General features: G+C 49.2%; 1 protein-coding gene across 1 annotated transcript; it reads left to right on the forward strand.

Annotated features, from left to right (window-relative positions):
* The first annotated feature begins 1513 nt into the window (after nt 1-1513).
* Nucleotides 1514-27178, forward strand: MKI67 (marker of proliferation Ki-67). Its single transcript, XM_032882076.1, has 15 exons — nt 1514-1562; nt 1952-2131; nt 5357-5435; nt 5547-5662; nt 8334-8400; nt 10266-10311; nt 10810-11886; nt 13492-13658; nt 14800-15121; nt 15212-15330; nt 15429-15600; nt 17375-17530; nt 18690-23677; nt 24503-24946; nt 26334-27178. Exons 2-15 carry the CDS (start codon nt 2040-2042, stop codon nt 26397-26399), a joined length of 7911 nt encoding a protein of 2636 aa, XP_032737967.1. The 5' UTR covers nt 1514-1562; nt 1952-2039; the 3' UTR covers nt 26400-27178.
* The last annotated feature ends 201 nt before the right edge of the window (nt 27179-27379 follow it).

Raw genomic sequence — 27379 nt, forward strand, 5'->3', positions numbered from 1 at the left:
ATGAACAGGAATATTTTCTGTTTTTGCAAAAATCTGTAATAGCTCATAGAGTAAGACAGCTGGTTTTTTACATCGGCTTCTGCGTTCAGGAAACTCCACCCTACTGAAAAAAGGAGCCTACAAAGGACAAAGGTCTGGTGTTCTTATGAACATGGTTTTGATCCCAAGGACCCCCCCCCACCCCCGCCAGGATCTCAGACTTCCTCAGGGGTCCCCAGTCCACGCTACGAGAAAGGCAGCTGCTGACCAAGGAAAAGCCAAGCTCTGTGGGTTGTAGGATGAGCTGGTGGTGGTGGTGGTGGGGTGACAAGGAGGATAGGCATCAGCGAAGCATGTTCTGGCTCCATTCAGTTCACACCACCTTTTTCCACAGGAGCCTCCCCTTCCCCCCCAACCAGGCAATTGGCTCTAGAAAGGAATCCTGCGGTTATTTTAGAAGCCATCCGTTCTGTATCACACAGGTTCTTTTAGTTGGAGATTTTTTTTTTTTCTAATAGGAAATTACCGTAAAGCTAAATGCACAGTAACAGTAGTGATTACGGAAATCATGGCTTCTGGAGCCCAGTGCTCTGCAGCCATCCAAAAGAAAGTAAAGGGGGGAGATGTCCCCAGTGGTAATATCCACAGGATTACTTAAGCAGAGAACACAAAGTATAGAACAATGTGCATATTATGATCTTTTTAGTGTGTTTTCGAAGGGGACTGATAACATGTATAACTGGGAAAAGACACTAGATATTGCTTATAATTGGTTATCTTTGAGGAGATATGGGAAGTTCTCATAATTTTTTAAAAGATTTTATTTATTTATTTGACAGACAGAGATCACAAGTAAGCAGAGAGGCAGGCAGAGAGAGAGAGGAGGAAGCAGGCTCCCTGCTCAGCGGGGCTGGATCCCAGGAGCCTGGGATCATGACCTGAGCGGAAGGCAGAGGCTCAACCCACTGAGCCACCCAGGCGCCCCAGTTCTCATAGTTTTTAAACCTTCCAGCAGTGAGTAACACACTGTGTACAACGGTGTTCGTCCGTACAGAAAAGGATGCAAGAGGGTTTCCCGGCAGTAAGACCATGTTCCGTTTCCGCCTTTTTCACTCCGTCCCTGGTGGGAGCCCCGCGTCTTCCGCAGGTGCACAAGGAGCCCGCCAGCCGCTCTCCTGCCCCGCGGGGCCCGCGCCCTCCCCTCTGGCCCCGCCCTCGCCCCGCCCTCGCGCCTGCCCATTGGTCTACTGTCGCGCCGCCCCGTCCAATCGTAGCGCTTAGCGCCAAATTCGAATGGTTGTTTTCATTTGAATCGGGAGGGCGCGGCGGGGGCTTTACGCGCGGAGCTGCTAACGCCGGGCGCCTCCCGGACGCGGCTGGGCTGGGCTACCTGGTCGCCGGCGAGGCGACGGCGGGGGGCAGTGAGGACTGCGGCGGAGGTGCCGCGGGCAGTCCACGTCCTTGGAGCCAGGGGCGGGCGGTGGACGCCGGCGGGCTAACCTCTGGCTTTTCCTGGTGAGGACTCGGGCTGCGTCTGGCGGAGCTGTGGTCCGGCTGGTGGCGGTGCGGGCGACGGGTCCGGGGTAAGCCGGCGTCGGGGCGCCTCGGCGGGCGGGGGCGGGCGAGGGCGGGCGGTGTGCTGGGGGCCCGGGCCATGGGGACCCCCGGCTCTGCGGGAACCGCGCCTGCATCGCGGCCGGGGCTCTAACGAGGTCTCGGGAGCCTCGACCTTGATGGACGGCGTCCTGGCCGCGGGTCTTTGGGGGCTACTGGGTGTTGGGGGCGCCCTGGGGTGCAACGCGGGGCCTGGCTGGGGCTCCCCCAGGAGGCCAAGTAGCGTGTCCGTCGGGGTGGCAGGAGCATGGCGAATTGTACAGGCTGGCCCATTTGGTCACCTACAAGTGAGTAGCTCTTTGTTTTTAGAGCAAACCCCCCCACCCCCTGCCCCGCGTTTTGTTTTTGTTTTATTCAGGGGCATGTTCCTGCAGTGAGTTTGCTTCAGCAAACCTTTTGATGCCTGACCTTCCTATCCGGATTATACTCAAAGTCTTGTTTAGAAAATGGGTCCCACGGGTCGCCTTGTGACCATCAAAAGGAGTGGGGTGGACGGGCCCCACTTCCCACTGAGCCTCAGCACCTGCTTGTTTGGAAGGTGAGCCCTGCGCAGGGGTGGGCAATTTAGTTTCAGAGACATTAACATCCTAATCATAGAGTAACACACCAGAAACGCCCTAGGACTGGTTCCCCCCTGAATTTGCTGGGACTTTCCTACTTATTGTCAATGTAACATGGCTGTTTATTAGGAAATAGAATTTTGGAAACAATGTTTATATAGTTAAGTATTGTTTTTAATCAAACATGTTTTAAAATTGAGTTGATAAAATCCTTAAATGGAGGAAAATGTAGATTATTCTCAGATCCTGATTCCCTGTAGGCCTTCTTTAGATGACCAGTATGTTCAGCTGAAACCCCCCCAAACCTGGTATGCCTTAGCTGGGGGGGACACTACTGAGCAAAGGAGGGAAGGAGGCTCTGTATTTGACTTGTTGGCTTTTTGGAAAAATGAAAACAAGTCCTGTTAGTGTTTTAAGAACTCTCTTCTTGCTGGCCTGTGTTGGTGGTAAATAATACGGTCCCTGTATGACAGGCACACTCCTCTGGGTTTGTGACAAGCGATTTCTTATAAAATGATAAGTCACCCTCTCTGTGGAGCCCTGTGAGGTGTGGCCCCGACCATCTTCTACCCACACCCCGTCCCGCCCCCACTGTGTTCTTCCTCACCTCAGACCTTCCAAGCTCATGCTCATCGAGTTGCTTTGGGCCGCTTTAAACTCTTATGACTGAAATGTTCTCTCTGTCTCCCTACGTGAGTGACTCCTTTCCAGCTTTCAGATATCCGTTTAACTGTTCCCCAAAGAGAACCCTTCACTGAACACAGCTCTGGTCTTTCCTAACACCACGCAGCGTGATCAGTCTTTGGCTGTGACTCCCACTACTGAGCTGGGCAAGCACAGGGACTGTGTCGTTCATAATTATGCACGCAGTGCCTGGTGGGGGTCTGGCGAGACAGAGGTGATCAGTGGCACTCTCTGTCTAACAGACGCGTGGGCTCAATGTGGAAACATGAGTGGCCTGTGGTTCTCAGCCCAGGGTTCACTTGCCCTGCAAGGAGACATCTGGCAAGGTCTGGAGACAATTTTCTATGTCACGGTGTGGCAGGTTGAAGCCAGCAGCATTAGTGAACAGGTCAGGGGTGCTGCTAAGGACCCTACAATGGAAAGAACAGCCCACACTGGAAAGAATGTCAACGGTGCTCAGGTTAACAGCCACTGACCCATAGGGATTCTAGTTGGCCGTTTGCAGCCACCCAAATTCTCAGTTCTAATGACATAGTCTCTCTTTCTCTCTCTTGCTGCAGTATTCTGTTATCTAAAAATCAAATTCTCTTTAGTTGAAAGTAGCTGTTCACTTTCCATAGCTTCTTTTCTCTTCAAAGGAAAAAGAATAAACATTTTGGTGTCAAATGTCAGTAATTCTGGTGATTCTACAGTAGTAATTAAATATATTTTTATGTGGGATATTATCATTTAAAACCCGTTAAAAGTGTCATATGACATAGGTAGAAAGATATATTCTTTTTTTTTTTTATTGCTTTGTTTGAGAAAAGTACTTCTTAAAAAAGGACGGCGTCAGAATACAGAGACCTCTGCACCAATTACTTGTTTTTTCTTATAGTGAAAGAACGTGTGGGATCCCAGGAGTTAGAGTGGTCCCTGGACAAAGGAGCAGCATCTCTAAGTTATTCTAGGAACTAGAGCAACAAAACCCAAAGCCTAAATTTCCAATCAAGAAATTCTTCCAACAACTTAACTTTAGCTTGTCTCGTGGATTCCCACCCCCGTCCCCCTTTAGAGAAAAAGCATGACTTATTCCTGCCAACCAATGTCCCCACTACCAGAAACACCTTAGAACTTAAGTCCTGCGTCACATCTGTCTGCCTGCAAAGCTCACGGATGGAATGAGGCAAATACCCACAAAAACAAACACAGAAACCCGAGAGCAAAACCTCAAACAAGAACAAAGTTTTGTCCAAAAGTGCCCGGGCTGGCAAGGTTAGGAGACCATGAGACATAAAACAACTGTGTATCCGAGCCCCTGTTAGTGTTACTCTGTGGGACAACCAGACAGTTTAGACAGACCTCTGTGGCTGACACATTTCTCTGTAGGGACAGACAGAGCTAACACTACTCTCTCCTCGGCTACTGACAAACTGCTCTGTCCTTTACAACTTATTTGCCACACGACTGAAACCACTAAACCACGTTTTCCCACGAAGGCTAAGAACACCGTGCAGCTAGGCAGGGACAAGAAACTCAGCACACACTCACACTCACACACTCACACTCACACAAACCGAGTCTGTCAGCCCTCAGGAGTCGACGTCCAGCTCTGCGATTATTTTATACCCCTGTAACTTTTATACACATTCTAGAAAGAGAGAGTCCCAGCTGCAGAGCAGTGTATCGAGAACAGAGAGGAGAGTGTATAACTGTTCAGACTTACAATAAAGGGAACCCCGGAGACCCAAGGAGACTTCACTAAGGACCATTTGGATTAGTTTGCATGTTGGTTTGGAAACTCCCCCTCCAGTGCTTCCTGCTGATGTTCTTTGCGTGAAAAGTGAAGTTGAATCTAATAATGTGTACTTGTTGATTGCATTCATATTTTTAATAATAGTCTTGTGAATCTGCCCGTTAATACAGCGTTGTTCTAAAGCAATGAAAAGTTCATGAGTCAATGGTATTGACAGTTTGCCGGGCAAAGGGCAGAAATGTATAATTCATTCATCGTTTGAACACCCCCGTGATGTAGGTGCTGATGTGATTGTCTGTTTGTATGTGAAGAGACAGGTTTTAGCATAAAATACAGCACCTGTAGCGATGATGAAAACTTTGAACATACATAACGTTACAAAGGAACACACAGAAACCTTTCTTTATGGAAAAAAAGCACAGAGTATCAGAAATCGTTACAGTTCTCCAAACTGATGGAAAGTCCTCCCTTATTTGGGTATTATAAACACAGCCATTTCAGTCAAAGCAATCCAGTTTTTTATTCTAATATTTTCCATTATAATTGTTTTCAAGTGCCCAAAGTCTTAAAGATTTAAAATAGTCGCTTACACAATATTTGTCAAAATTATTTGCCAAATGCATAGGTCATCACATCGCCTGACTGATTACCCCTTTCTGCCGTTTCATTTTTGGATCAAACATATGGTCAAATGCTGTTATATTTTGAAGCATTCATGGGATTTGTGTAAAAAAAAAAAAAAAAGGTTGCAGCAGCCTCAAACTCTCAATTTCTTCCCTCAAAGGGGTATTGAATGTGACATTCGAATCCAGCTCCCTGTGGTGTCAAAGCAGCATTGCAAAATTGAAGTCAGTGGGCAGGAGGTAAGTGGGTGTTTGAAGTCTGTTTTGTTGTTTTGCTTTGTTTTTTCCCTTTTCATTGCACTTTTTACCTAGTCATCAATTACTTCGTTTCCCCTTTCTTCTACTCTGTAGGCGATACTGTTTAATTTCAGTTCCACCAATCCGACCCAAGTGAACGGGTCCGTCCTTGCGGAGCCCGTACACCTTAAGCACGGCGATGTGATCACCATTGTCGATCGATCTTTCAGGTGGGTGAAGGTGAATCTGGTCGCGCTCGGCGCTGCCGCTCGGCAGACGTCTGTGACTTTTCTGGGCCGCGGAAACGTCAGAGCGTTTGGAGCGGCCGCTCTCCCCACTGGTTCTCAGTCTGCAGTCACGTGGGCATAGCGGGGATGACACGTGGGGCTCCTGTGACCCCCCTTTGAGGATCCGAGCGCGCGCAGCTGGGCCAACGACGGGTGACCAGGGCCTCCCGGGGTTTTATTTTTGGTGCAGGCGGGGTGAAGCCACATGCATTTTTCAGTTTCTGCTTCATTTTCAAGTTAAAAAACGGTCCTGGAGAAAAGACACAAGACAAGCTGTCCAGCTCAGCTTATCATGACATGAGACCCTGGGTGACTGTCACCTATTAGGGGCTGAACTGTGCCCCATCAGTATCCTTATGTTGAGGTGTTCACCCCCGGCCAGCCAGAATATTACTGTATTGAAGACAGGGTCTTGAAAGAGGTGGTTGACTTAAAAAGAGGCCATTAGCGTGGGTCCTAATCAATTTGACTGGTGTCCTTGTAAGAAGACGAGCTGAGGACACAGAAGAAGGGCAGCAGGTGCTCAGAGGGACGGCAGCGTGAAGGCCGCAGGGACGGCCCTGGCCAGCCCAGGACAGAGGCCTCAGGGAGAGAACAGTCCCGCCGACACCTTGATCTCGGACTTCCAGCCTCCAGAACTGTGAGAGAATATGTTTCTGTGTTGAGGCCACCTGCGTGTGGCATTTTGGATGGCAGTCCTAGCAAACTAACACACCACTCAAGCTGTAGACAGAATATTTCCAGAACCTTCTTCTGGAAAGGTCTTCTAATCACTGCTCCTTTCCCTCACCAAGAAACCACCACCCTAGTGGGCTTTTCTGATAACAAAATCTTTGGAGTTGTGCTACGGAAGCATGTGTCTCTAACCGTCTGGTTTCGTCTGTCTTTATTAAACTCTAAATTTGAAATAATGACGTATGTTCTTGCAGCTGACTTCTGCTCCATGCTTGGGAGAGCCAAGCATAGATGTCCTGTTTGTTCTTTCTTGCTGTCAGACGATTTCACCAAAATAAATCCCGGGTATATACATAATTCGTTCATTCTGGACAGAAGTTTGGGAAATTTCCAGGTTTTGAAGTGAGTCAAGGGCTTGCTTTATGACCAGATGTGGTTAATTTTTTACTAATCTCTCCTGCATGTTTGAAAAGAATATGTGTCCTGTGGCTCCCATAGGCTGAAATCACACGTTGAGGATTTTTCTTCCTTTCTGTTTTTTTAGTTCTTCTGTTTCTGCGTCTCTCCGTTGAGTGTTGAAACTTAGAATCCTGTCCTAGTGGGTGAAGCTCTGCGGCTTATCTTTCTGAGATACTCTGTACCTTCCCTCCCGCTTTTTTATCAGTAATCGCCTACTATCCTAGTTTCTGGCACTTGGCTTTCAACTTGTCATAATCCCTAAGGCTCAGCTTGTCTCTTACAACCAGCTCTTAGGTGCGCTTTTCTTTACAATTGGTTTATCTTCTGGGTAGATGGATCCTTTCATCATTATAAAGTGTCCTTCATCCCTAGGAGCAATTTTTATCTTGAAGTCTCTTTTGTTGACGTTGGCCAATGCCCCCTCCAGCTCGCTCAGGGTTGCTGATGGCTCCACGTGTCCCCTCCCACCCTCCACACTCATCCTGCAGGTGCCTTTGATTGTGCCTCAGGTCCCTGGGAGGCAGCGCACTCTGGGTCACATTGGCCATCATGCCGCCAGATGGCACACTGACCTCCTTACTGCCTCCACTCGTCTTGAGCAGATATTTCCTATGTGTTCTGTTGGTGATCTTCTTCCCAGGGCTTCTTGTGAACTTGCCTTCCAGGAAACAGACTTCTAGGTAGGAAGCATTTGATGTGGAATGGAAACCAGGACTTCTTCCCCCAAATGAGATGCCGTTCAGATTTGAGGTTAATTGAGATAATTAAATACCTCCAATACAAGAATGGGGAAGGAGCCTTGGGAAGAGGGATGTGACCATGAACTCTGAGGCCATGAGAAGTAAGTCTAGACACCCGCCTGTTTCGGATCAGGCCACCTTACAGAGGCCAAGTTCAGGACGCCCACAGTTCTGTGAATTATGTCTGGGGTCTGGTCGAAGGACAGTGTATGCTGTTAAATCTGATTCCATCTTCAAAAATGTGCCAGTCTTTGTTCAGATGCAGACGCGGTAGTCAGGAAACAGGAGGTCCCAGCGTTCCTATACAGGGTGGCTCTGTGGTGACCTTGCAGTAAGGGTGACATCACCAAGTGCCTCAGGCCTCGGCTTCCCTGGTGACCTTCCCAGCCCTCAGATGACTGTGGATATAAACCCGTGGGAATCCAATCGGCTCTCCTGTGCAGGTTTTCACAGAGGAGGTGCTCCAATATTGCTGAAGTCACACAGCTTGTCTGCGTTGAGAAGTTAATCTGGGTCCCCACCTCTGACCACACTGTTCCAAAAGAGATTTGAGGTGGCCTGTCCAAGTCTTTAGTATAAAATCTTTTCTAACTCCACCTCTATTTCCATGAATACAGTGAATCCCTTGACTAAAACCTCAAGTTTGTTCCTCGCTGCTTGGACGCGAATGAGACGAGGAGGTTTTCCATCAGTCACAGAGCTGGAGTCTGAATGTGTGTCTGTCCTTCTGTGCATTTCAGGTATGAAAACGAAAGTCAGCAGAATGGAAGCCAGCCAACGGAATGCCCGGGACAAACACGCAAACAGGTGATGGGGGCGTGCAGAGATGATCCAATTGTGGGCTCTGGTTCTTCTGCACGGTGCTGTGAAATCATTTATATGCATGCAGATGAGTGACATCTCACAAGGGAAGGTGACTCGCCAGTTAAGAGAGGGACAGACACCTGAGATCTTAAACACACTGAAAAGACGTACAACTATGATTTTTTTTTTTTTTCCTTCACAATGAGAGGACTGAGTCAGTCCTACACTTCGGCCTGAAGGCTCCTGGACTATCTCACGGTATGATCTTGCAAACCTTTGGCTAGAACAGCCCATCACATAGAGTTAAAATCTCGGACCTAGATCAGTGGCTCGTGTTGTCTCCCGGTTACTGTGTTCTTCCATCCTTCTGCATCTGAAATGATCACATCAGAGCTGTGAGTCCCAGAGATGCTTCCTGACTTCGATGGAGAGACAACCCTGCCGCCCGAGAGCGTCACTGCGCTGCATCAGTGCCAGAGAATCTTATCACCTGTGTCCATCCAAACAGTGTGGCTCTGTCAGGATGCAGTCCTGGGCCCATCCGCTGAGATTTAGGAAGCTTGCTGAAGCTGGCCACGCTGGTCTTCTGTGACCAGGTTGTAATTCACTGGCTTAAAAAATCCTATCAGATACTATGCCTGAAATTAACAGGAAGCCTTCAACCGGGGATCTCTGCCCTGGCTACATGCTGCTTCCTTCCTAGAGAAAGGACCCTCGTAGTGATCTTGCCCCTCATTGGCTTTGGGGGAAAGCTCGCTTTCGAGGTTCTCTAACCACTTTGTTGGTAGGTGTTAGGGAACCAAGCAAAAAGCTGGTCTTTGAGTTAGAAGTGGTCTCGAAGGCCTACCAACTGCTTGTTGTCTGGCCGGTGATAAAGTCAGTGTTGAAACTGAATACTGAGAATGTGTTATCGCCGTTTGACGGTGACTTTTATGTCTGGACTATAATGGTACAAAAATGGGCTTATATGCTTATATTTTGTACATATATTTTAATTTTAATTCATTTTTATTGTTTGGTCCTAAGACCCGTGGCCAACTTCAAGTTGGAAATAAGAAACCGATCCCCCACTTGGCAAGTTAGAGAAGCAATGTTTCAGACACCAAGAAATCTGAAATTGATTAGGGAGAAGTTAAATTATTTGCCTTTGGATATACTTTGTGACTTTTTTCCCCATCGTAATTCAGATGAGATACTTTCCTCCTCTGAAGCAACACTGAACTTTTGTACCTTACGTCCTTGTTATTCTGTGGTTGTTCCTCGCCCCCTAAAAATCTTCTGACAGATTGTGAAGGCAGCCGTGGGGGCCAGGTAGGAGTATTGGATGTGATTGCTGGGCTCAGAGAGCACGATGCCTGTGATGTGCCGGTTTCACTTTCTCCTAAACATCCGGGCCCGGGTGCACCTGCCGACCCGAGTCCCCAGGCTGAGCGGGGCCCCAGCTCACCGCAGGTCCTGCAGCTTCTTTCTGACAAACCTAAGTATTAAGTCGGTAATTCTGTGCCCTTGGCAGGTTCACAGACGCTGAGCATAGGTGATGTTTAATTTTAGCCTCAGTTCTTTCATAGGGTGATGAGAAAGAAGTTTGAGGAAGTTAGCAAAACTCAGCTGAAGTTCCATTGGAACAGTTTTGAGCTTCAAGTTTGTTTCTTGTTCTATCATTATATTTTTTTTACAACCAGCTAAGAAATACGTGTATTATGAGCACTCACCCCTAAGTGTCTTTGGCTCCTTTCTCAAAGTCTCTAAAATTCCTACAAGAAGAGTTTGGTAAGAAAGAGCATCCAGAGCCAGAACATTTTCATAAACATGACTGTGGGTATTTGAACAAGCACCTAACTCACTGTTTCTATTTTTCCAATTCACAGGATTCTCTGCATCAGGTCTCAAGGTCTAGCTTCTCTTCTGACCCCGGTTAGTAGTTTTTGATTTTATTCTGGGATCCTGCACGATCAGCTCTCTGTGCAGGGTTAGGGCAAGGAAGAGGTAATGAGAACACCAGCGTTCTACATCTAGGTTCACACAAGTTAGGAGGTTGTGTTATGTAACACAACAGGCAGGCACCTGAGTTAATTTTTCCTCCCAGAGATGCACGGGGCACAATACTTATTAGAGTGTCCACGTGTAAACTGAACACGGGTGTCAGTTTCATCGAGTAGATAATAGCCGGTGACCCCTCATATTGACCCCTCGTACTGTTTACAGAAGGCTGATGTGATTTATTTGTTTGCATCGTAATTCGAGGATCAGAATACTTCTATGATGCATTTTGGCAGTAAGTAGTTTGTGAGCTAAGTGAAAAACTAGATTGCAAGCCCGTTTGAAAAGGTTGTAAAATTTGAATACTGCACAGTGTTAATCACTGAGAAAATCTTGAACTTTCTGTTTCTTATTTCATAACTCATTGCCAAGATGGGAAAGTTCAAGATTCCAATGCCCATTCAAAACTCTGTGAAGAAAATGTTTCCGGAAGTCCGCTGGTACACGTGAAGAATGGCAAAGCAGCCTCCTCAGATGGTCCCAAAGATCACGCTGCTAGAAAATCCCTTAATGCTGTCCATTCCTCAGAACTTCCTGGAGAGAACTTCAGAAATGCAATGGATCCTACAGCCGGGGATTTTAAGGAAGATTCCAGCGTTGTCTTAGTGAGCTGTCATGGAGAACTGAAGACTTTCCCCTCTACGTGGTGTCCTGAGAATAGTGAAAACCAGGAGTCTCCATTTAGGGAGCTTTACGAGTCAATGAAGGAAGAGTTTGACATGAAATCAGGAAAAGGGAATGTTCCACAGAGTGGGAAAAAGTCGGGGTCGCGGAGTCATCGTGCATCAGAGAATGAATGTTCCGGTGAGCTACAAGACGGGACACAAGTCCTGGTCTCACTTAAATCCAGACCCAGGTCGGGTCGATTCACCCCAGTGAAGGCAGACCCTGCTTTGGGAGAACAAGGAATTAGCCAGACAGAGGACAGGAGAAAGGATGAGGAGGCCCTTCAGACTCCCAAGGAGACCACGGGTCCCAGCATCCCTCCTAAGGAGATGACAAGAGCCAAGACCCTGGTCCATCATTCTCCTCACAATTCCTCACGAAAACGTCGGAGTGAAGACCTGCGTGTTCCCAGCGGAAGTGAACCCGTGAATCTGGCTCAAAGGGAAAGCTTCGGGACCGATAACAAGACATTCACTCCTCGGAAGTTCTTAGCCAGAAATCCAACACCCACTAAAGTTGAAAACGCTGTTAATTTTGGAGCAACACCAGAAAAACTCTCCTCCAAGAAGAGGGCGAGTGTTCCCTCCAGTGTGGACGTTCTTGCCACAGAACCAGAAACTCAGACTCACGCTGTTTTAGCTCCACTGCCCGTTCAGGTTGAAAGGAAGATCCAGAGCATTTCCGTGCACCAGCCTGAGAGAGTGGGCGCCACCGCCGGGCCTTCGAGCTCTGGGTTCCCGGGCCGTAGTTCAGTTGATAGCAGCAGCTCTGGTGACTCCATTAGTAAGTTTACTTACCTGTGCGTTCATTTTCCCCCACAGGCTCACACCTTCTTTGTATCTAGATAGGAAGTCACGAGACTTTCCTTCCCTCGGTAGCAATGGCTCTGCTGTAGGGGGAGGGTCCTGGAGGCGTGGCGGTCTACTCATGCGACAGCCATATGCACCGTCCCCCCTGACAGACGCGTCCTCACGTCCTGGAGTGTCGTCACCAGGGACTCTGGCCGGAGTGCAGGTTGTCAGGGAGGAACACCGCCGGGGGCCTTCAGGGGGGCCAACACCATGTTGGGAGTCTCCTGGTGCACCTATGAGAAAATAGGAAGATAAACCCAGTAAGCGTAATGGCTTGCTTTTTTTTTTTTAAGGTTTATTTTATTTTATTTATTTGAGAGAGAGAGAGCATGGGAAGAGAGAGGTCAGAGGGAGAAGCAGGCTCCCTACTGAGCAGGGAGCCCTATGCGGGACTCGATCCCGGGACTCTGGGATCATGACCTGAGCCGAAGGCAGAGGTTTAACCCACGGAGCCACGCAGGCGCCCAAGCGTAATGGCTTTTCACAGAAGTTGTAATTCTGAACCGTAAGCTGTTGTATCCTATGAGTTTGCTTCTGTAAGTGAAGTCCAGGGAACTCAGTCCTTCGTAAACGTTTAAATATGGGGCGTCTCTCCAGTAATCATACTCTTCTCAGGGTCTCTTTCGAGCAGTTTTTCTGTTTTGTGTTTTGTGTTTTGTTTTTTATGCAACGGGGGACGTTGCCCATGGGCGTATGCGTCAGGCGCTGTTGTAGGTGTTTTTCCCACGTTCACCCTGTTACTCCTTTGAGCAGGCCGCAGGAGTGCCCCTGGGACTGGCGTTCCTGTGATTTCCTTCTTGCAAATAGGGACACTGATAGCCTCATGTCACACAGCGAGTGGCAGAGCTGTGACCTCTGGAGGAGGCTTGGCACGTCCCCTGGGCACCCTCCCACACTTCCCGGGGCTCTGAGCGTGTCCTGAAGTAGCGAGATTACTGTCGGGCTCCGTCTGCAGAGGGTCCCTTGGGCGAGGTGCACGGCTCTCAGAAATGAGACCCGTACGCATCCGTCACGACGTCCCTAGGGGTCTCCGAAGAGCATCACCCAGACAAGGGATTTCTGTCACGTGCTGGTTCACCAGGATGTGCAGTGGGGTTGGGACTCATGATTTGCCATTTTGAATCACCTGGAGAAGTCAAGTTCATAACTTCTTACTAGGTTGGTCTGGATGAGCCCTGAGTCCATACGTGGTTTCGAAAAAACCTCAGGTCACTGTAGAAATATCCATCTCTGTCATTGCCCAGTTCCAGCGTGGACGCCACCGGTCCGGATCCCTTTATCAATATACAGGATTTCTTACCCTTTTGTAGAAAGTCTTTGTCCTGTCCAGTTGGGACTTGACATCTTGTTGGTTTGTCCCTGGATCTTTCCTGAGCTCTTGAGGCACTCCAGGCCCTCAGCGTGACAAGGGGACGGCATGAGGGGGTGTTGGGTGTCAGTGAACTTCACCAGAGGCTTGTCTTTAACAGGAGCCTGAAGCGAGTCGACGTAAGTGTGCATCTTTGATTCCTGTCCACATTCATGTTTCCTTCTTTAGATAATGAGGGAACGTCCCTGAAAAGAAGGCGGGTCTCCTTCGGTGGTCGTCTGAAGCCGGAGTTATTTGATGAGAACTTACCTCCTAATACACCTCTTAAGAGAGGAGAGACCCCGAGAAGGTCTCTCGTCAGCCACACTTCAGCTGTCTTGAAGAAAATCATCAAGGTATGTTGGGCAGACAGTCTTCTCACTCATGCCCGTGACACATCCTTTCCAAACTCCCCACCGCCAATACAGTTACTATGAAGACCTTTTTTATTCTAATCAAAAAGTGAAAATAAAAAAATCAAAAGTTGAGCTCCTTCCCGGGGCTTCGACGTACGACTCTAAGGAGGTTGAACAGGGGCGAGTCCTGGGGGTTGCCTTCTGCTGGGCCATCCTGCCAGCCAGGCTTACAGGGTATCACGTGGGGGGTTCAGGAAAACTAGCAATTACAGGGTCACCCCGGTGGCTCCATGGGTTAAATGTCTGCCTTCGACTCAGGCCATGAGCTCAAGGTTGTGAGATCGAGCCCCGCGTCCAGCTCCACGCTCAGCTGGGGGGTCTGCTGAAGATTCTGTCTCTCCCTCTGTCCTTCCCCTCCGACTCTCTCTCTCTCTCTCAAAATAAATAAATAATATCTTAAAAAAAAAAAACAAAAAAAACAAAACCCACTAGCAATTACAAAGAATCTGGAGACCTCATGACACATAACCATAAGGCATTTTTGCTTTTCTTTTACAATTATGAGGTGGAAAGGGAAATCTCAGAGGTCAACCACCTATGATTTTGACCATCAGCTGTGTAGAACTTTAAGTCAGCTACCCTAGGCTGTGTTGTCCTCCTGATTTTAGGCCTGTAGGGCCCCACGGCTCATCCCTGTCAGAGGGCCTGGGCTGTCTTTAATTTCTTTCATACCAAAAGGAGGGTAAGGTATGCCTGGCTCCTTTTCCATTTAATACTGGCTCCCAGAAATGAGCAGCCCTCCTTCCGTGTAGACCGAAGGGGATTAGACACCTACGGATGGTGCTTTTCTCCAGTTCAGATCAGAGCACGCTCACTTTTCACTCCCCGGGCGGTTCCTTTCGCCTTTCTACCCATAACACCCCAACTAAGACTTATCTGTTGTTTTATTCCCTTTTTATTTTTTCTAAAATGAGGGGGACAGACTCCCATTTCTACCAGGCCCCTGACAGACAGTGGATGAAATGCTTTGGTGCCTCAAGATTTAAACAACTGAAATTCTTATTTGAATAGGGTTCTCACGTTCCCTACAGAGATGTTCTATCTGTGGTAAGGTTTCTTATGAACATTTAAATCTCGTCAGGAATACCCTCAACCATCAAGAAAAGAAGATTCTTCAGAAATCCGTTTGGAAGTTTGTGCACAAGACCAGCGTAAGGGATCTGCAGCTCAGAATCTGACGAGAACTTCTCCAGTGGCAAATGAGGCCCGCCGTAGGTCGAGGAAGGTGCCCTCGGTCTCCAGGGGCAGCGCATCTCCTCATCCCACAGACGCTCCCAAGAGGGGAGGCAGGAAGAGTGGCACCTTGCCTTCGAAGAGAGCTTCCATCGACCGGAGCCAACACGAGATCTTGCAGAGGATCTATTCCAGAAGAAGGAGCGGCGCTTCTGAAGCCAATTTAATCGGTGAGTGCTGGGTTGGCAGAGAAGGTCCTCAGGGTCGTTTCCTCAGGAATACGAGTTTGGAAATGTTTCAACACTTTCTCCCTCGGACAGTGGCAAAATCGTGGGCAGACGTCGTAAAACTCGGAGCCAAACAAACACAAGCTAAAGTGGTTAAACATGGCCCCCAGAGGCAGCCCAGCAAAAGGCACAAGAGAACGACCACTCCAAAGGTAGGGGGTGCCCTTTCCCCTCACGCTCTTCGGTACGGTTCCGAGGTGTGCGCGTTGACGCTTTGACATTTTGCTCATCTTGTTATCTTTCTTTCCAGAAGCCTGTTAGCGATATTCACAGCCAATTCAGCACAGGCCATGCCAACTCTCCTTGTACCATAATAATAGGGAAAGCTCACATCGAGAAGGTACACGTGCCCGCTCGGCCCTACAGAATGCTCAACAACCTTGTGTTCAACAAGAAAATAGACTTTAATGAAGATCTTTCAGGTAAATTCCCCCTCCGTGGGAGGATGCGGATAGGGGTGCTACAGTTGTATTTACTGTGAGTGGGTTTGGGGAGGACAAACATTCTAGTCGACCTCCTGGGGTGGTGATGGGCACAAGAGAAGGCTGGATTTGGAGAACAAGAAGGGGTCCCCAATAATAAAAAGGCTCATGAGTCCTGCGGGGAGCAGGTGGGCATGGGAAACGCACACTGTTGCCTTGGGTTGCAGCATGAGTGTGGAGAACCGGAAGCTGCTTTGTGCTGAAGAGAGCAGGCTTGCCCTTAAAATTGCCCTTTCCCTGTGTCTCTACTAACCGATCACCCCAAAGTTAGAGCCACTGGTTTGGGCCACTTTTCTCTGCTTCATACTTTCCTTCCCTTGCATGAAGCTTAACTGTGTCTTGAAACAAAGTCCTGTGAAAAGGTTTCCCTTAAGAAGCGGAAGTGGGATGGGACCTCCTTGTGGTTGTCCTAGGCTAGAACAAAGGCAAGAGCCCAGGGGTTGGGATTTCATGCCACACAGTTTGACCACTGGTTTCTGCCTTGCACATTTTTGGAGGGAAGTGACATTCGACTCCACCGCCCATTACAAGGTTCTTGTTTTTCTTTCCGGGCATATTTTAAGATGGAATCATTGTACTCCTCTGTAGAACCCAAACAAGGGACGCTGTGATTGAGGTCATAGTTGGATCAATGCATTTAGCTTTTAAAAAAACAAACCACAATAATGCAGAACAGTTGCCGGTTTTGATAACATGCTCAATGAGAAAAAGTTTCGAGTATATGCCCCCGATATGCAGACATATGCACATACGTGTGTCCTTATAAATTACGTATGAGTGTAACTAAAATCTGTGTCATGGAGCCTTGAAGATCAATTCTCAAAAATATTTTTAAGATCTAATTAATAGAAATTTATATACTCAGTACCCAGGACAGTGGATTTCCTCAACCTTCCTTCCACACACCTTCTTAGAAAGTCAAACAATTTCCACCCCTCGGTGTGAGTGACTTTCATGACAAAACACCAATCTGTGCACTAGCCTGGCTCTGGGGTATTTTATGGAAGGCCAGAATTGGGGCAGAGGGCTGAGATTTTTAAGTGAACTGTCTGATCTGAGGGCCCTCAGAACAGGCTCCCCAAACACAATTTGCAAACATACCAGACAGAGCATTTCAATCCATTGATGGCGGAGTGAGAAAAGAGGAAATTCGAGTGTTTCAGAAAGATAAATCTTCCATCCGAAGAACTGTATGGTTCTTTTCTTCTATTATGTCAATGCTACGTTTTGGTGTAAAATGAAAACATACTGTCACTTGACAATACTATTCGTGGACAGCCCCATGGACGTCATTTTTTAAAAGTTGGGGACGTTTTATTTGTACGTAAAACCCAGGTCTACGTAAGTTAGGATTTTTCAAGGCAGCATGAGGACGCTAGTTTTCCAGATGTTGGGACAGGAGGCACAGGGATCCGGGCTCTGTCTCGAGCCAGTGCTCAGGATCAGGGCAACCGTTGAAGACTGAGCTGTCGACTGCCTTCATTAGATTTTCTCACCAAGAGGAAAGACAAAGAAGAGATACGATTCCAACATCTCATCGCTCTTCCTCAACGAAATGAGTTCATTATTAATGCATGACCCTGTCTCCCGAGAATTCTGGGGAGGGATTCCCTATACGCGCTCTGCCACTTCCTCTGGTAGGTCTGAGGGCCGGTGTGGCTGATGGCACGGGGAACGATACGCTAATCGCTTTTCCAATATTCTCACATCACAGGGTTAACTGAAATGTTCAAGACTCCAGCCAAAGAGAAGCCACAAACAATGAGCCTATGTCCCAAGGCTTTTTCAAATTCAGAGGACTTCATCGGAAAGGAGTTTGAAGTACCCAATTCGGGAGAAAAACCTCCGCTGTGCACTTCAGTAAATTTTGGTTGGTTTACTGCTTTTTGTTTTTTTGTTTTTTTTTTCCCTTGCACTTTGATGTTTTCAGTAGGAATTAAAGATTTTTAAAGATTTTTTTTTTCTTTTGGTTTACAACAGATGCTGTATTACTTCTCTACAATAGATACTCCCAAAAAAATACCATTTGTAGCTTCTCAGTTCTGTCATGTTCAGGGGAAATTCCTATTAGCAATTGAACTAATGTTGGTATTTAGTGAGTGGCATAAAAAGGAATAATTTTAATAATTTTTAATAATTATAATTGATAATTATATTAATAATTTTAATACAGTAGTATAACAATTATAAATGACCTGTGTATACCTCTGCCTTTTTTTTTTTTTAACATTTTTACTTATTCATTTATGTGACAGAGGGAGAGACAGCAAGAGAGGGAACACAAGCCAGGGGAATGGGAGAGGAAGAAGCAGGCTTCCTGCAGAGCAGGGAGCCCGATGCAGGGCTTCATCCCAGGACCCTGGGATCATAATCTGAGCTGAAGGCAGACGCTTGACTGAGCCCCCAGGCACCCCAGCTTCTGCCTTCTTTTAATTTAAAGAGGTTGAGCAGCACAGAAGTAGAATGATGTCTCATCCCAGTTACGTCAATTTCTCAAACTCAAAATAAGCGTAAATAACGAAAGGGAAAGAGAATGTGCTCACTGTGTGATTATCACTGCTGCTGCTCTCGGTGGCCCGTGTGGTGCTATGAGCCCCTGGTGGGAGAAATGAGCCCATCTCGCACTCTCAACTGAATACCGGGTATACTGGGCACCCACCGCCTGTGGGAGAGGGAATAGCTCACCTTAACGGTACCTCCCCCACTGAGAAGCAGGTGTTTCCTGTGCAGTGTGGACCCCAAGCCCACTGAACGGAAGCCACGTTATGGCGTCAGGTGACATAGCTGTTTGCTTCTCATGTTTGAGGAAAAGAATGACCGTGTTCCGGTGCCCAAGATGCGGTGCAGTGCCCTATGGGAGACCCTTCTTAAGGATTTTTTTCCTTATATCTGATCCCTGTAGAATTATCACCTCAGTACGACCCCACTGTTGGTCACCAGATAACATTGTTATGATAAACATAAAATACCAGATCGGCACAATGTGGGGAAGAGAATCTATATCTCATGTGTGTTTTTGTTTCCTATAGGAGAAAATGTATTCTGCATGACTCAGAGTAAATCGCAAGAGCCATCCGATCACAGTCCTGCCAGCCCTGCCCTCAGAAGACCGGCTATTAGAGTAAACGCAAACATCGAGAAGACTCCAGGGTCGGAAGCAGAGCCTCTGAAGGTGGCATCAAGTGCAAACAGGTTTCGAAGGTCCACGGAGCTCGGAAACACACAGATGCCAGGTTCAGGGCATAGCAACGAAGAAGCAAACACAGACACTGCTGAGAACATGTCAGGGCGACGTCTGAGGAAAACTCCACAGCGAGGACAGAAACCAGAGGGAGCGACTGAGGAACAAGAGAGCTGTTTTGACACATGTGAGAAGGCTTTCAAATCAGAAGGTAGTTCTGAAAAGATGGTGGCTATGAGGAGATCGAGAAGATATTCAGAGCAAAGATGGGATCCAATAGCCAACCTGACCACCCTCAAGAGACAGCAGGACACAGAACCCAAGGAAGACCTGGGGGGCATCCAAAATCTCCCCCAAACCCCCACTCACGCCCAGGAACCAATGGACTTGGGAAACAAAACCACAGAAAAGTGCAAGAAATCTTCAAAACTAGAACTAGTTGGCGTGCAAGCCAGGATGAACATAGAGCTGAAGACCCCTCCCCATAAAGTGGACCTAGAGGAAGAGCCCTCAGCTCTCAGGAAGTCCATGCAAATGCCAGGGGAAAACATCCCTGTGCCCGGAGAACCAGAAGATGGTGATGAAGACATCAAATTGTTTAACAGAACTCCAAAGCAGAAAGTGCACTCTGCAGATAATGTCACTGGAAGCAAGAGACGGTCAAGAACTCCCAAGAGAAATGCCCCGTCCATAGAAGACCTGGCTGACCTCAGGGAGCTCTTCCAAACTCCAAACCACACAGAAAGACCAAGGACTGACAGCAAAACCACCAAAGTCCCTTGCAAATCTCCACTAGCAGATCCGGTCAACACGCCAACAAGCAGAAAGAGGCAGCTCAAGACCCCTCTCCAGAAAGTGGACCTAGAGGAAGAGTCCTCAGCTCTCAGGACGCCCACCCGAGCGCCAGGGGAAAGCATTCCTTCACACGGAGAACCAGGAGGTGGTGATGAAGACATCAAATTGCTTAACAGAACCCCGAAGCAGGAAGTGCACTCTGCAGRAAATGTCACTGGAAGCAAGAGGCGGTCACAAACCTCCAAGAGAGATGCCCCGTCCTTAGAAGACCTGGCTGGTCTCAGGGAGCTCTTCCAAACTCCAAACCACACAGAAAGACCAAGGACTGACAGCAAAACCACCAAAGTCCTTTGCAAATCTCCACTAGCAGATCCAGTCAACACACCAACAACTAGAAAGAGGCAGCTCGAGACCCCTCCCAAGAAAGTGGACGTAGAGAAGGAGCCCTCAGCTCTCAGGAAGCCCACCCGAACACCAAAGAAAGCCATGCCCTCACACAGAGAACCAGGAGGTGCTGATGAAGACATCTGCTTGTTCAAGGAAACTCTGAAGCAGAAAATGACCCCTGCAGAAAATGTCACTGGAAGCAAGAGGCGGTCAAGAACACCCAAGAAAATGGTCCATTCCTTAGAAGAACTGGCGGGCCTCAAAGAGCTCTTCCAAACCCCAGAGCACACCCAGGACCCAGTGACTGATGACAGAACCACCACACCCCCCTGCAAATTGCCACTAGCAGATCGAGTCAACATACCAACAAGTAGAAGAAGGCAGCTCAAGACCCCTCCCCAGAAAGAGGACATAGAGGAAGAGCCCTCAGCTCTCAGGAAGTCCACCCAAATGTCAGGGGAAAGTGTGCCCTTATACAAAGAACCAGGAGATGGTGATGAAGACGTAAGATTGTTTAAGAGAAGTCCGAAGCAGAAAGTGCACTCCTCAGAAAATGTAACTGGGAGCAAGAGGCGGTCAAGAACACCCAAGAAAATGGTCCAGTCCTTAGAAGACCTGACTGGCCTCAGAGAGTTCTTCCAAACACCAAACCACACAGATAAACCAATGACTAATGACAAAACCACCAAAGCCCCCTGCAAATCTCCACTAGCAGATCCAGTCAACACACCAACAAGTAAAAGGAGGCAGCTCAAGACCCCTCCCCTGAAAGGAGACCTAGAGAAAGATCTCAGGAAGCCCACCCAAACACCTGGGGAAAGCACACACTCACACGGAGAACCAGGAAGTGGTGATGAAGACATCAAATTGTTCAAGGAAACCCCAAAGCAGAAGATGACCCCTGCAGAAAATGTAACTGGCAGCAAGAGGCGGTCAAGAACATCCAAGAGAAATGCCCCGTCGTTAGAAGACCTGGCTGGTCTCAGGGAGCTCTTCCAAACTCCAAACCACACAGATAAACCAATGGCTGATGACAAAACCACCACAGTCCCCGGCAAATCTCCACTACCAGAACCAGTCAGCACACCAACAAGTAGGAGGCGTCAGTTCAAGACCTCTCCCCAGAAAGTGGACCTAGAAAAGGAGCCCTCAGCTCTCAGGACGCCCACCCGAGCGCCAGGGGAAAGCATTCCTTCACACGGAGAACCAGGAGGTGGTGATGAAGACATCAAATTGTTTAACAGAACCCCGAAGCAGGAAGTACACTCTGCAGAAAATGTCACTGGAAGCAAGAGGCGGTCACGAACACCCAAGAGAAATGCCCCGTCCKTAGAAGACCTGGCTGGCCTCAGGGAGCTCTTCCAAACTCCAGAGCACACCCAGGACCCAGTGACTGACGACAAAACCACCGAAGTCCCCTGCAAATCTCCACTAGCCGATCCAGTCCACAAGCCAACAAGTAGGAGGCAGCTCAAAACCCCTCCCCAGAAAGTGGACCTAGAGGAAGAGCCCTCAGCTCTCAGGAAGTCCATGCAAACGCCAGGGGAAAACATCCCTGTGCCCGGAGAACCAGAAGATGGTGATGAAGACATCAAATTGTTTAACAGAACCCCGAAGCAGGAAGTGCACTCTGCAGAAAATGTCACTGGAAGCAAGAGGCGGTCACGAACCTCCAAGAGAGATGTCCCGTCCTTAGAAGACCTGGCCGGCCTCAGAGAGCTCTTCCAAACTCCAAACCACACAGAAAAACTAATGGCTGATGACAAAACCACCACAGTTCCCAGCAAATCTCCATTAGCAGATCCAGTCAGCACACCAATGAGCAAAAGGAGGCGGCTCAGGACCCTTCCCCAGAAAGTAGATCTAGAGGAAGAGCCCTCAGCTCTCAGGAAGTCCACCCGAACTCTAGGGGAAAGTGTGCCCTCACACAGAGAACCAGGAGGTGGTGATGAAGACATCAGGTTGTCTAAGGAAACTCCAAGGAAGAAGCTAGACCGCGTAGAAAATGTAAGCAGAAGCAAGAAGGGGATAAGAACGGGTAAGGAAAAGGCCCAATTCCTAGAAGACCTGGTCGGTTTTAAAGAGCTCTTCCAAACCCCAGAGCACACCCGGGAACCAACAGCTCTTGTCAAAAGCACAGTAACGCCGGGCAGATCTCCTCTGGCAGAAACAGTCAACACAGCACCCCAGAGGAAGACGTGTCGGAAGATGCCTCAGGGGACGGCGGACTCCGAGAGAGAGCTCGCACCTCTCGGGGAGCCCATCCAAACGCCAGCAGAAGCCACACTCACACACGGAGAGCCGGGAGGCGGTGAAGAAGTCATTCGCTTCTTCAAGGAAACCCCAAAGCAGAAGATGAACCCTGCCGAAAATGTCACTGGAAGCAAGAGGCGGTCAAGAACACCCAAGAGAAATTCCCCGTCCTTAGAAGACCTGGCTGGCCTCAGGGAGCTCTTCCAAAGCCCAGAGCGCCCCCAGCACCCAGTGACTGATGACAAAACCACAGTCCCCTGCAAGTCACCACTAGCAGACCCAGTCCACAAGCCAATGAGTAGAAGGAGGCGACTCAAGACCTCTCCCCAGAAAGTGGACATAAAGCAAGAGCCGTCAGCTCCCAGGAAGTCCACCCGAACGCGGGGGGCAAAGGCACACTCGGGCAGAGAAGCAGGAGGCCCCGCGGAAGACATCGAACTGTTGGGTAAGACTGTGAAGCGGGAAGTGCGTTCTGCAGAGAATGGAGCCGGAAGCAAGAGGGGGTCAAGAACATCCAAGAGAGATGCCCCGTCCTTAGACCTGGCCGGCCTCGGGGAGCACTCCCAAACCCCAGAGCACACCCAGGACCCAGTGACTGACGACAAAACCACCACAGTCCCCGGCAAATCGCCACTAGCAGATCCAGTCCACAGACCAACAAGTAGAAGGAGGCAAGTCAAGACCCCTCCCCAGCAGGCAGACGTGGGGCGAGAGCCGTCAGCTCTGCGGATGTCCACCCGACGGCGGGGGCCAAGTGCCGTCTCCGGCCAAGAACCCCCCGGTAGCGACGGAGACGTCACACGCGTGAATGACACCGCAAAGCAGACCCTGAGCCCTGCAGAGAACGGAATGCTCCGGAAAAGTCGGCTAAGAGCGCCTAAGGAAAAGGCCCCGCCCCTGGAAGACCTGGCCAGTTCCCCGGAGCCATCCCCCGGGCCGGATCCCAGCGAGGAAGCGGGAGAGGACGCAGGTGGCGGTGGGGCCGCTCCCGTGCACCCTCCAGGCGGGAGGAAAGCTGTGAGCGTTCGGCAGAGAAGCCTCAGGTTCCGTCGGGCAACAGCGGAGGAAGACCCGGGGCACCGGAGAGAGCCCGTCGGGTCTGGGAGGGAAGGCGGCGCTTCCCCGCCCTCCGAGAGGGAAGGAGGAACCAAGGAAGGTTCGATGGGAACAAAGAGGCTGCGCTCTGGGACCGCTGCCCAGGACGCGACGGAGGAGAAGCCGCCCCAGAAGAGGAGGAGGGCAGCTCCCCGCGAGGGCTGTGACCCACCTGAGCCCCTGACAGTGAAGAAGAGGCTGAGGGTCGTGGCAGAGCGGATGCGACTCCCGGGAGACCCTCCAAGGAGCAGCAGGGAGGCTACGCCAAGGGCAGGAGAAGCGGCGGGCAAGACCCCGAGCCATCAGGTGATGCTGGGGCACGTGTCATCTTGGGCGGGGGCTCTTGTGGCTAATGTCGGGTGTCCTCTGTTCACGGCTTGAAGGTGTAGATGAGTAGCTTTTCCCAAAGGGGTCTGCATTCCACATCTGCAGACCGCGGTAAAGGATCTTTTGGGGACATACAGAGAGAATAGACGAATTGGGGAGGAAAACTGGTCAAAATTGTCACAGCGAATTTCGACAAGTTTCTCAGAACCTGGCTGAGTTGTGCTTCTCTGCAGAGGTGGGAAAGGTGCTGAGAGAAGGTGGCAGCTCAGTCCCGTGTTGTCGCTCCAGAGCCCCCAGGCAGGAGCCCTGGGTCGGGGTGGTGTCTGCCCCAGGCTTTACTCGGGTAGACGATCCTGCGTGGGGATTTGCGCCCTGAGAACAGCCTACCTGTCGGGTTCGTGAGGTGGGTTGGGGGACACTCCCGCATGGAGCAAAGCTCGGAAACTCGGTTCCAGAAATTGCGATTCCCCCGTCCTGCTCCAGCAACGGTTGGTAAAGGACTGGGAAATCGTTTACAGCTCGAAAAGGGGGCACTTTTCTAGAATGCGCTGTCAGTGCTTGTTTTAATCCAATTTGACATACACGACACTCAGATACAGGGATAGAAACTGAGGCCGACTTCCTTACTCAGTTTACCAGTGGAGAGGATTTCTTGTTGGGACGAAGTGCTTCCTGGCGTCTTCTAAGACAACCGTTAACGTTTCAGGCGGATTCTTAGCTCACTTTGAGTGTCTCTCTCCATACTGAATTGTGAGAATTGCATTACTCACGAGTGGCACTTTGCGGATGTCGTGTCGTTTTTAGGGAAGGTCCCTGCGCTCTAGGCGTCCAAATAAAACCGAGGCAGAAGAGACAAGACCCGAGCCTGTTGTAACGGCGACAGAAAAGCCGAAAACAAAAAGAAGTGACAAGAAGCCCTTGAAGACGTCCCAAGAGACAGCATTACAAAGCCCAGAAGACGGGGCCAAGCATGCGGCATCTGGGAGCAAAGCCCGGGAAAGCAGAATATGTCTGAGGTCTGCGAGACCCACTAAGATGCCCTCGCCGGACGTAGCCGAGGAGAAGCAAAGGGAGAAAAGAGTGGGTGTCCGGGAGAAGAAGCAGGAGGAAGAAGTAAGGCAACCTTCAGACCCCATGCGTTTGAGATCTAGAAAAATCACAGTCCCTCCCGGAGGAAAGGCTTTGGAGAGTGAACCCCAGCAGAGGGTAACTCGGAATGCCAAGAGATGCGCTGAAAATATAAAAAAGGCAAGTAATTTACTGTTTTCCTTTTTATTTTTTTTATGAGCAACGAGTGTCACAATCTAATTTTTGCCCCATGTGCAAAAGCAAGGAAATATAACACATTGTCGGCTCCTAGTTATACTACTGTAGGAAACATAAGTCTAAACCGTGTATTTTGTCGGCGCTGTATTCAGCTGTCTCTGTCTTGGGAATTCTACTTCTGGTAGAAACTTGACCTTGTGAAGTCACCATCCAGGAAGAGCAAGGAATGTAGGTAGTCAGTACTTTCTGGCTGCATACAACATACTGAGTAAGAAAATTCTAGATAGCGGTCTTCAGTCTCCCCGTTAGTTCAGCAAAACTTCCTAAAGCAGAAAGATGGTCGTGTCCGGTTTCCTCAGGAGTTCCTGTGGAAAAAGCTAGAAGGGAAGGAAGCTAGGTGTTTACACGGCAAGTGGTACGCCAGGCCTGCTCATGTCCTGTCACCTTGAGCGGCACGTAAGCCGTCTGCCGCTGGAATAAATCCACAGCAAGATTAAATTCAGTCGGTGTTCTTCTGGGGAATACTCAATTTTCTTAGTTTAAAAGAAGGGGGGTCGGCAGCTCCCTAGTGCTATAAATTTCTCAGCATGCATTTCGAGCCTAGAGGCCAGTGCTGTGGGCCACGGCTCTGTTCCAACATCTGGTTTGGTGTCGGCTGCGAAGGCAGAAGGGATCTGTTTCCTGTGTGCCGGAATGGGGGTGATGGCACTGTCCGGGGTGTCTTTGGGCCCCCCTGCCCCCTTTTAAGCTGTGAGGGAGCAGGTACAGGGCAGGTGTTCAAGATCACTTGGTGCGGTCACTGGTGGGCTCTGCCTCTGGTGGGCTATTGGGTTGGGGGAGGGACAGAAGCAGACGCCGCCCTGGTTCTGAGAAAGCAGATGGTCTCCTGCGTTATCTGACTGTCCAGAGGGATGAGCCTCCTCCGGTTCCTGGGACAGGCCCAGCAGGGAGCCACCCCCACCGAGTATGGACAGATTGTGCACTTCACACGCGGGTTATTTGAGAAGACCCAAAACGTCCTGTCCTGTTTATACATTTGAATTCACTTTTTTGAGTGGTATTTTTTAATTAGTGAAAAAATTGTGTATATTTATGTAGAAGTTTTCTTTCTTTTTTTATTATGTATTAACTTAAAAGTAAGTTACAAAGCTTCCTATTTAAATTTTTAAAAAAACAAATAGTAACAACATTTTAAAAAACCAAAGTGCCTTTCACATGACACATCTCAAAACTCATTTCCAACCTTAAAATTAATTTCCTCAAACTAAAAGCCTGCATCACACCTATTAAGGATTTGGGTTTTCACAGAGTTGGTCACAAAAAATTGTTATTTTCAATTACTTAAGAGCTCTATTTTCTTCCCAAACAGGATGATGACAATGTGTGTATCAAGAAATTAAGAACCAGAAGTCGTCAGGACAACGAAGATATTTAGCTGAGAAGTTGAAAAGGGAAAAAAAAACTAATAAGTGCAGTCTAGTGATATATTCTAGTATGGTATTTGGGTAAATATGAAAGGGAATTTTGTAAATAATGCTATTCGGGTGTTTAAGGAAAGAATTTTCTCTCTCCGAGTGGTCTATTCATAAAGGCCACATGGAGGTCACGAAGAGGACTGCTGGTCTCATAAAGTGACAAAAATATCAAACTTGGCTTGGGGACGGGTGGGGGCGGGGATTGGGACCCAGAATAATGCAGTGAAATGAAGCTGTGACGTTTGTCACCCCCGTCCGTCCTTGTCAGCCCCACACGCCAGCACTTGCCCGCGCTGCTCTGTAAATGCTTTCTGTTGGCCCGTGTCCCGCATCAGAATGTGAAAGCAGGGGCTTCTGTCCCTAGTCCCCAGCCCTGGGCAGGAACTCAGGAAACGCAAATGAACGGGCCGATGAACAAACTCCTCGGCTATTTTTTTACCGGGTCGGGGCGGGGGGGACACACTGGGTCCACTCACAAGGGCTGTTGGTCCCCTGTATGGGACAGTCCCATTCTCAGGGTTCTCGCCATGGAAGGGAACACGCGTGGGGCCTGGAGGAGGCTGGTGGCCCCAGCTGCAGGGTGTAGGGGTCACTGGTGTCTTACATTTTCCGCTTCAAGCATGTCTCTCTGACCTGGGACTGCTCACATCTGAGAAGGCACCCGGCGCTGAGTCCCGGGGCCGTGGGCCAGGGTGCCCCTCAGCTCTGAATGGTCATAGCTCTCCTAGCTTTTCGCATTTTCCTCTTATGTTTTCCGAACTCTCCCGAATCTGTGCCCACCAGCGCTTTCTCTGACTGCCCCTGCTGGCCGCCTTCCTTCCCAGCACGTCCCCTTGTTCAGGAAATAACCAAAACCCTCTTCCAAAAGAAGGACCGTGATTCCCGTGCCGTCCACGCGAGCCACGGCCCCTTTGGTCTCAGACCCAGACAGCCACGTGCC

The sequence above is a fragment of the Lontra canadensis genome, unplaced genomic scaffold (assembly GCF_010015895.1).
Source record: "Lontra canadensis isolate GAN:19392208 unplaced genomic scaffold, GSC_riverotter_1.0 scaffold79, whole genome shotgun sequence".
Lineage (NCBI taxonomy): Eukaryota > Metazoa > Chordata > Mammalia > Carnivora > Mustelidae > Lontra > Lontra canadensis.